We start from the raw sequence: 11,989 nt of genomic DNA on the forward strand, positions 1-11,989 counted from the left end.
GACTCGCAGGGGTTAGAAGTTCATAGGTCACGATGCAGGGTCTCACACTATACGACCCGATGCTCTGATGCGACCTGAGTGCTCACACTGTGCGTACATGCACAACACGTTGTGTTGTTGTTTCCGGAAGAAGAACCCGGAAGTCAACCGCCAATAAACAATAAGAAGAAGAAGAATCCGGAACTGGGGAGATTGTCATCCGAGAAATTTGAAAATGCTCACCAAAGAGAAACGCGCTGCCTTAGCAATGTGTGCCATTCTGTGTGCAGAAAGATCTAAAAATAAAAAGCGACTGCGTGTATGGACAAGGAAATGGCTTGGAAAACGTGGGCAGTACGGTCTGTCAATTCTACAACGAGAACTGGAGGTAAGCAGCAACAGCTAAATTGCACTTACCTACAGGACTTTATCTGCATGATGATGGGTAAATGTTTGAAGACATCTGATGCTTCTACTTTCAGTAGGAAACATTTAATTTTAGCCTATTAGTATTTTATTTAATTGGATTACTGGCCATTAACTACAGTACTTTTACATTTTACTTGAGTAGCATTCTAGTGAATGACTTGAACATCTACCAAAGTGATTTTTGGGACATCTTTCTGCTTTATACAACATTGGTTAAATATCAGTCCGACTCTTTAATTATCAATAACATTCAACCACTATTATGTCGCTTTGTTCTTGTGTGTGTTCTTGACTTTGACTTTGTTCTGTGTAAACAGGTAGATGATATGAGGGGTTTTCGGGACCTTCTCAGAATGTCTGTAGAGGACTTTAACTATCTACTGGAGAGGGTTAGTCCTGTTATCATCAAGAAGGATACACACCTCAGGAAGGCCATCAGCCCCAGGGAAAGGCTTTCAGTTACCCTACGATTTTTGGCAACAGGCAAGTGTGTGGACATGAAAATTCATACTACATAAGCTGCTACTACTGCATTATATTCTACATCTGTCACCTAAAATCTGTCACTCTACGAAGCTGCATCCATGTCCACTATCCACCTGACACTATTTAAGACACTTTGTTCTATTTGACAGGTGAAACCTTCAACTCATTAAGTTTCCAGTATAGGATTGGAAGCACCACACTGAGCACGATTGTCATGGAAACATGCACAGCTCTTACCTGTGCACTGCATGAAGATTACTTGAAGGTAATTTTGACAGAAAATACATTACCCATGCTCACACTATTGAAAGATTGACTTGCACATTGTCAAAAACGTCCTATCAGTTTATACAGCAAGTTTTCACCAAAAACAATTCTGAGTCACAAAATGTATTTCTTCAGTCTTTGTTACATGTGTATATAAAAAAGTAAAGTGAACTCATAGTGTGACAGTGACTTGAATGTATGGTTAAGAAAGGAAATCATGAATTCACCAGAGATTCTTTTTGCTGTATCACTTTCTACTTGTCTTTCACAGACACCATCAACCGAGTCTGAGTGGAAGGCCATTGCCAGAGACTTTGCAAACAAGTGGCAATTTCCACACTGCCTGGGAGCTATAGATGGTAAACACATCTTCATCCAACCCCCTCCCAAGAGTGGCAGCATGTATTTTAACTACAAGTCCAGGTTTTCCATCATTCTTATGGTTGTTGTTGATGCCAATTACAAGTTTGTGTATGCAAGCGCAGGGACACAAGGTAGGGTCTCTGATGCAGGAGTGTTTGCCCATTCAGACCTGAAAGAAGCAATGGACACAGGCACACTGAACTTTCCCCCTGCTGATACCCTGCCAGGCACTGATGCTATGATGCCACACATGCTAATTGGAGATGATGCTTATCCCCTCCGACCAGATCTCATGAAACCATATCCATTTCGAAACCTTAACACTGATCAGAGAATATACAACTACCGTCTGTCCAGAGCACGTCGCGTTGTGGAGAACGCTTTCGGAATTTTGGCGAATCGCTTCAGAGTGTTCAGAACAACAATTTGCCTGGACCCAGACAAGGTTGTCACCATTACCTTTGCGTGTCTTTGTCTGCACAACTATCTCCGGGACCACAGATCTGACGCCTATGTACCACCTGGCTATGTGGATTCTGAGGATGCCAACCACCAGCTGGTCGAAGGAGCATGGAGAAGGGAGGGAGAGCTTCAGTCAGTTTCAATGGGCCTTGCACGGAACCCCTCAGTGGAAGCAAAGAAACAACGAGATGTCCTTTGCGAGTACTTTGTCTCACCTGCAGGGAGTGTTTCATGGCAAGAAGACATGGTGTAGGAAGACAGAAGGGTTTTTTTGTTTGTTTTTTTGTTTAAATTGCCTTGTTTACTTTCCAAAATTTACTAAATAAAAAAAAAAATCCCTTTGTAAATACTGACAACAATAAATCTACCTCTGGGAAATTGCAAAAATGGTTTGCTTTATTACATAAATACAAAAATATCTTCCATCAAATTGTGCAAATAGTTCTGCAACACTCCACAAAATTGAGGTACGAAAGACACATAGTAATAGTGTCACCAAGAAAATTCTAATGTACAATTTCAATTAACTGTTGGAACATTTAAAACATTTGAATGAAGCTGTAATTTCAATGGACTGTGTTTACAGCAGGAACTAGTAAACTCGAAAATATTCTTAGATATAACTGTTTGAAATGTATTATTTAAGTTACTCAGAGTTGAGCATTTTCAGAAAGGACATTGGCTGGGTTGATGGGGCCTGGCAGTCTGGGGGGGGGGGCTGGACCTGATGAGGTTGGGTGGGATACCAAGGTGGCCTAACCTGCGAACCTGCAAATTGAGAATGGTGGCCTCCCTGCTCAGCCTCCTGCGTGTCATAAATCATGTTCATGATGTTTCTCTTGAGTCGCAGCTGTAGAGCTCTGTTCTTTATGTTTCTCAACTCTGAGGCTACTTGTTGGCCAAACAGCTCCTCAGAATCTGCATTAGATGCTGATAGCGTTTGCTGGACCTGCTGAAGCAGGGAAAGTTTGGTCATCTCAATGCTGTGCCCTGTTGATTTTGGTGCATGTTTTTGCACTCTAGGTCTTTTAACAAGCCGACCTGTGGACTCTGAGATTGGTGGACTGTTTGAGGTGTTTTCCTCTTCCTGGCTCACTGAAACTGGGCTAGTGGTGTTTGAAGACATAAGGACATCTGCTTCAATTCCCATAGTGGACCGATCCTCATCTCCCTCCTCTGTTGCGCCTATGTCCTCTGACTCTGTTCCAAGCTGTAGGAAACCGTACCAAAAGCAGACAAAGGGAAAGTGATAAAGATCTAAACAGTATTAGTTACATCAGACACTAATTTTACACTGTATACTTTGTGGCATTTATTTTACTAAAAACATTTCAACTGAGAATTACCTTTGACATCATTCACCACAAATATCTCGTCATAAGGTGTGTGTATCTGTGTATGCTTTTAAACTACTTGGTTATGAACTTACTCTCAGAGTGGACTCAGTCTGTCTATGGACAACATGTGCCTTCAAGAAGTCCAAATGTTTTAAGATCCAGGTCTGTTTGGGAGTTGGTGGTTTCTGGCCACTGCCACTAGGTTTCGGTTTTAGCAGTTTGCCATACTGCGTCCGAAGTGATGCAACCCGGGTTTTCACCTCATTCACTGAAAAATTTACATTAACATGTACTTTTTATTTAAATAGTTCAGATTCAAAGCTCTCCTCATACTAAAGTTAAAACTGCAGTTTGAGAGAGTTTTTACTTGGAAATTAATTATAAAAAAAAATATTTCTGATAGTCGATTTATAGGGTTTTACATCTGTCTCTTTCTCTCCCTCTCTTTCACTCAGTCACAAACACCACTACCACCATCAACTTTGCTAAATTGCTAATGACAAAAAATTACCAGGAAGCTGCAATTGGGCAGCAATGTCCACCCAACTCCTGTCACGTTTGTTGCGGTCATGGTAATTTTTTGAAGCCACATCAAAAAGGCTCGGATGAGCTTGCCAAAGTTCAACCAGTTGTGCCTCCATCGCTTGTGTCCATACAATACGCTGCGCTGCCATGCTACTCCGTCTTTTCGCCGACGTTTATGTGTTTGCGCATGCGCAGTGTGTGAAGCTGTGGTGAGCTGGTCGTGAGGTGTCAATCGCTCCTCGTTACCCCACGTATACTACACGATGCACGACGCACGATGAAGGCCAAAATCGGGCCGATCGCCAAAACGGTCGCACGACTCAAAAATCGGCTCAAAATAGGCCAAAAATCACACAGTGTAAGCCCAGCATTACACACTTACCCTCTTTGCCACAACTGCATTTACGGCTGCACTGCCAGTTATATTCAGTTCCGCCGTCATCTTTGGCCTCTGCTCCTTCAGGTAAATCATTAAGGCGTTTGGCGGCTTCTTTATGTACAGCCGGTCCGCATCCTGTTGGGCTTCACATTTCCTTTTTCTACAGGAATAAAACACAGAGTCAGAGCACATGTTAGCATTGTGTACAGCTGTGAGCAAAGTAGTTTAAAAACATGAGTAAAGCTGTGAAACTGAATGTAAGGAGGCACCATTAAAGGAAGCTGATTACAATAATTCGCACAAACATCTGCAGATGAAAGACAGACAGATTCCTGCAGATCACTGACACAAAGCACCACAGAAACTTACTTTGGAGTGGAGGTGATGGATGGGGGAGCAGGAGGGACAAAATCCCAGACTGGAACACCGTGCCTACACAGATGCAGAGACGGATACAAGATAACAGAGTTTATGAAGATACAGATGTTCAGCAGCTGTGTACACTGGTGTGTTTGTGTGTTTTACGTACAGTTCTCCAGCAGGATGCAGGTACTGGATCATGTTTTGTGGAATCCCGAGCACATTACGCTTGAAACACACAAAACACACAACCGATGATGAGAAAAGCTGAATGCTAGCATTCAGCTTTCTGTGATCTATCCACTCGGTGTAGGAAGTGATCAGTGGGAGGAGAAGATGTGCATAAAACTACATTCATACATAGCTGGACTTTGATCTCCTGCGTTATTCTTTGGAATTATGTTTCACTGGCAGCGACTAAGTTTACTGTTCAGCATTTTAGAGTCAAATAAAACTTTTTCTTTCATGTGGACTGAAGAATGCAACAGTTTTAAGCATCTTTATCAATAAAACTTCAATGAGTCCTGTCACTACCTCTGGGTGTCTCAGCTGTCCCTGGCTATCTGTCCCTGGCTGACTGTAGAGGTGAGCTGGTGCTGAGACCATGAGTGGAACCAGCTGCTGATACACAGGAGGAGCTGGTTCTGGGAGGATGTTGCTAAAGAATCCTCCAGTCTGAGGATCTGATGCTGGCTGAGGGGGAGCAGGTGTCCCAGTGGGGAAAGGAGGGAGAGGCAAAGGGTAGGATGTTTGCCCCAGAATGCCAACTTCAGGAGTGGAAGGCGCTTCTTCCCACTGCACTGTTTCCAAAATATAATTGTTTGGGTCCCTGAGGTCCATTTTAAAGACAGACGGGTTGAGGGGGTCGCTCAGAAGAATGGAAAACTGCGTCTGTCTAAGATCCTGTGGCACACACAATTATAAAAGGTTTTGCTCTCTTTAGACTGCGTTCTTACATCTCATATAATACAGAACTAAACTAAGGACAAGTATTATGTGGGAACAAGGTGTGAGTTAACAGTTAAAATCAGTTAGAGCGAATGTCATATTAAAATTGATATTTACTGATGATAAGATATTTAAAAGTGTTATATTTGTACTAATTCAAACTAAACAGAAAAATACAAAAAACTAACAAACTAATTAACACCCTGTTAACCGTCATGACTTCACTGCATTTATATAACAGCAACTGTTCTTGCGTTTGTAACACAAACATTTTATATATTCAAGAATCTGTAATTCAATAACACTGACAAGGTACATGAGCACTTAGAATTTGATGATTTAAACAACATTAAATTTTGTTTACTTTTAATTTTGCATCAGCTTAGCCAGTTACGACATTAAAATAATGACTTTTGTGATTTAAAACCTGATCTTAGAACAATGCTGGGTCATGTGTGATGTGTCATCGTATGAGGTGTTACATTTTGACTTAATTCTGCTCAATTAAGTGTTTTGATCTTTCATTAAATATGGCAACTTTGTGTTGTGCTGCAAGTTGAAACCCACTGTCCTCATGAGCACAGTATCTAACAACTCACCTGAGAAAACTGATTGAATTCAGCTGGACACAATGGTTTTCAGTGGGAGAAATGTTTCATCACTCATCTGTGACACTGGAGAAGTCACTTGAATGAGTGACAAAACAATTTTCCTTGGAAACATCCAGGGGAACTAAACCTTCGGGCATATCCTTGCCTGTAATTCAGTCATCAACAAATGTTTTTTATGTATAAATCTTTTTTTTCAAGTTCTTGTCTCTCTTGGTTTAATTTTAGTCTTTGCAGCATCTCAGAAGAAAACCACTGTAAACTAGCTTGTCCCTGCGGGCGGTTTATCCTTCAAGCTCGGGTCCTCTACCAGAGGCCTGGGAGCTTGAGGGTCCTGCGCAGTATCTTAGCTGTTCCCAGGACTGCGCTCTTCTGGACAGAGATCGCCAATGTTGTTCCTGGGATCTGCTGGAGCCACTCACCTAGCTTGGGAGTCACTGCACCTAGTGCTCCGATTACCACGGGGACCACCGTTACCTTCACCCTCCACATCTTCTTGAGCTCTTCTCTGAGCCCTTGGTATTTCTCCAGCTTCTCGTGTTCCTTCTTCCTGATGTTGCTGTCATTTGGAACCGCTACATTGATCACTACGGCCGTCTTCTTCTGTTTGTCTACCACCACTATGTCCAGTTGGTTAGCCACCACCACTTTGTCCGTCTGTATCTCAAATCAAATCAAATCAAATCACTTTTATTGTCACATCACATGTGCAGGCACACTGGCACAGCACATGCGAGTGAAATTCTTGTGTGCGAGCCCCACAAGCAACAGAGATGTGCAAACACAACAACACAAACGAGCAAAATACAAGAATGGACAACCTGAAACTAATAAATATATGTACAATATATAATAGTGTATGCATTTCTGGATGTGTATACTAAATATTTTCCTACGTGTGTGTGTGTGTGTGTATATACACATTTTTACAAATTAAATAGTAAAAAAAAAAAAAATAATAATAATAATAATAATAAAATATATAAAATATACAGAGTTGAATATGTGCAGAACAAGTGGCATTTATATACAGTGTGGAGTAGAGCAGGGCGATATGGCCAAAAATATTTATCACGATATATATTTGAAAATTTGCGATAACGATATAACCGACGATATAATTGATGCGAGACAAAATACAACTCCACAACATTACTAGCGCAAAAAGACAACCTTCCATTTATTTTCACTTAAACAAGAAGCTGGTTTTTATGTACATTAAAGCTTTATAAAAATGTAACAGTGCAAATGCAAATTCCTTGCTGAAAGTTTAACCAAAAGGCATTTCCAGTAGAAATGGGCTGACATATCCTGAGCATAACCATGTATAATATCCACTGAAGTTAAAAAGAGGTGCTTTGCAACATTAAACTGCAGTGTGCAGTACGTATTTTTCGGACCATAAGGTGCACAGGATTATAAGGCACATTAAGCGAAACAAAGCAGTCAGATAAATCAAACTTTATTAAACTCATTCTTCTTGCTTCCTCCACTTCTGTACCATTGATTCATTAATATTGAATTCTCTGGCAGCTGTGTCAGGTTTCAGTTAACGGATTCAGGCGCAGACCGGGACTCCTTACAGGATTTACAGATTTTATTTACACAACGACACCAGGTGATGCTATTTACAAAGTGCTGGAGGGAGGGGAGGGGGGTCCAGGGTTCCGGGGTATGTGAGGGAAAAGACGGGAATCTGACGTCCTCCAAAGGCTCTCTCTCTTCACTCCCCACACTGGGGAAACACCATCCACTCACTCGTCCACGGGATGACAGGCAGGCAGGGAAAGGTCCGGGATAGATCTGTACACAGAGATAATAGTTAGAGGCGAACAGACGGAACGAACTCACAGATCCTTATTTGCAATCTACTGAGCGACTGACGCTGATAACTCAACGATCCAGCGACGAGTGACACAGTGCTGCTGTCTTAAATCGGCCTTGTGATTATCCCGATCGGCAGCAGGTGCGTGGGCCAGGGGCGGGAGCCCATAATGAGCATCGCCCCGGCAGGAGAGAGAGAGAGAGAGAGAAAACATGTTGCCTAATACAGAATCAGCTGGTGAGGCACAGGGACCATGACAAGCTGCTCTATTCCCATGTTGTTGCAGTATATTAATGACTAACCTCGTATTGTGGATGGATTATCTCAGTTGTTCTCCTGACTGAAGTTTGGTCCGTTTACAGCATCCTGCCATGCGATTGCATTTGTCTCTAACCATGAGGAACCTTCACGTTAACTTTTATAAGTGGAAAAGTGTTAGTGTTGGTCCTCCAGCTTCACTGTTTATGTTATGCTAACATAGCTGTGTCGCTAGCGATCACGTAGCACATCATTATATACCAGCTAGCCCAACTTCAGTAACCCTACAAACGTCACTGCTGTTTAGTTTCCTGTCTTCATTTATGTTGGAAGTGATAGCAGAGCTGTACGTGTGATTTTTTTTCAGAAATCTCTCAGTCAGAACATGCAATATCATGCTTAGGTAACTAGCGAAACTAGCGAGCTAACTTCCGCTAGCTTCCTGCTAACTTCTAACTCCGTTAAATGTAATAACTTTTGTTTTCATGGATGCCTGGAAGTTAAACTTTATAGTTACACCTGGTAAAGCAGCAATGCTGATCGTTTTATTAAAGATGAAAGAATTTAGACAGTTTTTAACTCTAAGTGATGCTGCAGTGTTGTTTGACCTGAAGCATACGGAGTTTAGGACCCAGATTACTCCCAGATTTAAGAGCATCTTAGTCCGACAAATATGACAATAACAACGGCCGCTTGCATGTTCTGCAAAAAAATGTGCTTTGTTGTGTATCTGACGGACAAACACCAAACCAGTTCCACATCACGGAAGTTGCACCATTTTTACAAACCAATTCTGGTTCATCTGTTTCACTCAACAATCGGCCATGTGCGTATGAAAACAAAGGCACTGCGCATGCGCGTTTTACTCCCATTCTATCGCGATATTTCATTTTCCTATCGTTGCCTAACATTATACCGGTATTACCGTGAACGGTATAATATGGCCCAGCCCTAGTGTGGAGTGCATAATGTTGAATCTGGAAGTCCTACAAGATCTTAGCTCGGTCATTCTCCACCACCCTTGAGGGCGTCTCCCATTTTGACCTCGGAACTTCCAGATGTTTCTGTATAAACCATAATAGACATAATAAAATTCTTCCACTGCCCAAAGACAGAGGTCATCTATTCCCCCAACAGATTATTGACTCCTGAATGCTCATAATAATAATAATAATGGATACTTTATTGATCCCCATGGGGAAATTACTTGTTTTTCTCTGCATTTGACCCATTCACTCAGTGAAGCAGTGGGCAGCCCACTAAGCAGGCGCCCGGAGAGCAGTGTGTAGGGACGGTACCTTGCACAGGGGTACCTCAGGGTAGCCGTTAAGTGGATTCGAACCGCCGACCTTCCGATCATGGGGCGACCACTTTACCTACTGAGCTATCCCTGCCCCATGCATGGTGTTAGACAAGATCTTCATGCCTTCCAACGCTCTGGACACGGATCCATCAGGGGCTGCATTGTTAGGTGTTAGGTTTATGTGGTTGATTGTCATTTATGCTTAGAAATATTCACTCATATATGCTTAGAGTTTTATAATCAATTGTATATTGATAGAGGTTTGATCCTTAGCAGCCTGTAAAGACTCTGTGTGGCTTCCAGAGTGTTCTAGCATACACAATCACATCCTGGGGTCACGAGAAGAGGTCGTACTTTCTTTTTTTGTTTTATGGCAGGATAAACATATCTGTCTGTTTTAGTCTAAGTGCCTTTTGTTTAGATGAACTGCTGGACTTCCAGACCAGCAGAATTAGGGAAGTCATTTATGGGGTCTTGACCACACACACACACACACACACACACACACACACACACACACACACACACACAGACGGTACCCTTTGTTCATGTGTACACCTATGTAAGATATCCTATGTTAATGAACCTATGAATATTCATGTAACCTCAATAAAAGAGCAGTGTTACGAGGGAGTAGACGAGAGCAACTGAGGTCAGGCGAAGGAACGGCGCTCGTCCAGTCCTCTCCCTCATGCATGAGTAACACAAAGAACTTTGCTTTTCCTGTGTAGTAGAACTGTGTCGTTCCAGCAGTGGGCCTCTGCTTGACAGACCCATCATTAATTGGTCCTTCGAGCCGGATCCCTAGAATTGACTTTCACCGAGGGGAAAAAGAGACACGCCGAAAGATGATTGATGATTGACGAGATTCGAGATTAATGCAAGAGCAACACCAAGTAAGTACAAAGAAGAGCGCTGTAGCTGCGTGGGTTCACGCGAGCACGGTCGCACGGTTTAACGCGGACTTGAGCCGTGCGGTTAATCGCAGGCTTATAAAAAAAAAGAGAGCGACGGCTCCTTAATTGCGCGGGTTCACGTGAGTACGGCCGCGCAGTTTTACGTGGGCCTATGCCGTGCGGTTGCAGCTCAGTGACTGCGCGGGTAAACGCGAGTCCAGGAGCTCAACAGCCGTGTGGGTTCACGCATGCTAGGAAAAGTTATAGGCCTATTTTGTGTTTGTGTGAATGACTGCGGAGCAGGCGTGGTCTGTGGCACCGGTTTTGTTATTATCATGGGTTCCCGAGCAAGTAAGACTGCCTCACAGGGAGACGACACATTTATGCAAGAATTCACGGCAGCGTGAAGTATTTATATTGTCATAAACAATGTGATTTTGAGGGTAAACTGGTTACTGGACAACAGTGTTGGGCAAGTTACTTTGAAAAAGTAATTAATTATAGTTACTAGTTACTTATTCAAAAAAGTAACTGAGTTAGTAACTGAGTTACAATATTCTAAAAGTAATTAATTACTCGAAAATTAACTATTGTGTTACTTTAAAGAAATGTTTAACCCTCTGGGGTCCAGGGTATAATTGGCCATTTTTAACTACTTTTGATGTTTCCTCTACATTTCACCTTTAAAAACTATTTACTTTCCCTTGTTTGGTATCATCCTTTTCAGCACAACCTCATGTGTCTGAATTTACAGTCATGTTTTCATTTTGACATACTGTATTAACACAATTGATTTAAAATCAAACAAAAACCATAAAATCAGAGTAGAAAAAGTTATATTTTTTACTGTAACAACCACAAACATGTTTAATGAATCATATTTTATAACTTTAAATGCAAATATAAATGGTCAATTTTAAAATCCTGTGCACAAGTTTTGCAAAAAACAAACTTATTTGCAGTCATTTACCTTTTACCTTGATTTTTTAAATAACCATTTCAAACTATTCACAGAACAATCACAATCAGCTGTTCTGCATTCAATAAGATGCCACACAAATTATTTGTGCCACTCCAAAAAAATAATTTCTGTCCACTATAAAGGAGAACATCACAGCCTGATACCTGCAGGAGTGACAGCAGCAGGTGTATCACTCCTGTTTCTACCTGGAGACAGCAGTCGCCTCATTGTTCTGACACACAACACAAAACTATCCACAACACTACACACTAACTACACAAGACAACACATGAACTACACACTCCAAACACGCTAAATGTCACAAATCTCTCACATCTCAAAACTCTCTTATTCTGCTCTCTCTCTCTTGCCTTCACTCCTAAAACTTCCCCTGTTTTTGTTTGGGGGGTTTTTTTGCTCATAAGCAGAGAGTGCTCGCTGCGCTGTCCTTACGGTGTGTTCACACCGAACACGATAGAGGCGGGCAGAGCGTCAGGCTTACATGTTGTTACACCCCGGCCTAGGCAACCGGGGTGCAACGTAGAAAAACAAAGATAAGGAAAATAAAACACACGAAGGCCCTCCACCAAAATCCCAAAACGA

At 42.0% G+C, this 11,989-nt stretch overlaps 1 protein-coding gene across 1 annotated transcript; it reads left to right on the plus strand.

Annotated features, from left to right (window-relative positions):
* Positions 1 to 761: 761 nt before the first annotated feature.
* Positions 762 to 2,355, plus strand: LOC113012643 (protein ANTAGONIST OF LIKE HETEROCHROMATIN PROTEIN 1-like). The gene is made up of 3 exons (XM_026152944.1): positions 762 to 891; positions 1,044 to 1,159; positions 1,433 to 2,355. The coding sequence occupies exons 1-3, from the start codon at positions 762 to 764 to the stop codon at positions 2,237 to 2,239; spliced, it is 1,053 nt and encodes a 350-aa protein (XP_026008729.1). The 3' UTR covers positions 2,240 to 2,355.
* Positions 2,356 to 11,989: the final 9,634 nt, after the last annotated feature.

The sequence above is a fragment of the Astatotilapia calliptera genome, chromosome 19, assembly GCF_900246225.1.
Source record: "Astatotilapia calliptera chromosome 19, fAstCal1.2, whole genome shotgun sequence".
Taxonomy (NCBI): domain Eukaryota; kingdom Metazoa; phylum Chordata; class Actinopteri; order Cichliformes; family Cichlidae; genus Astatotilapia; species Astatotilapia calliptera.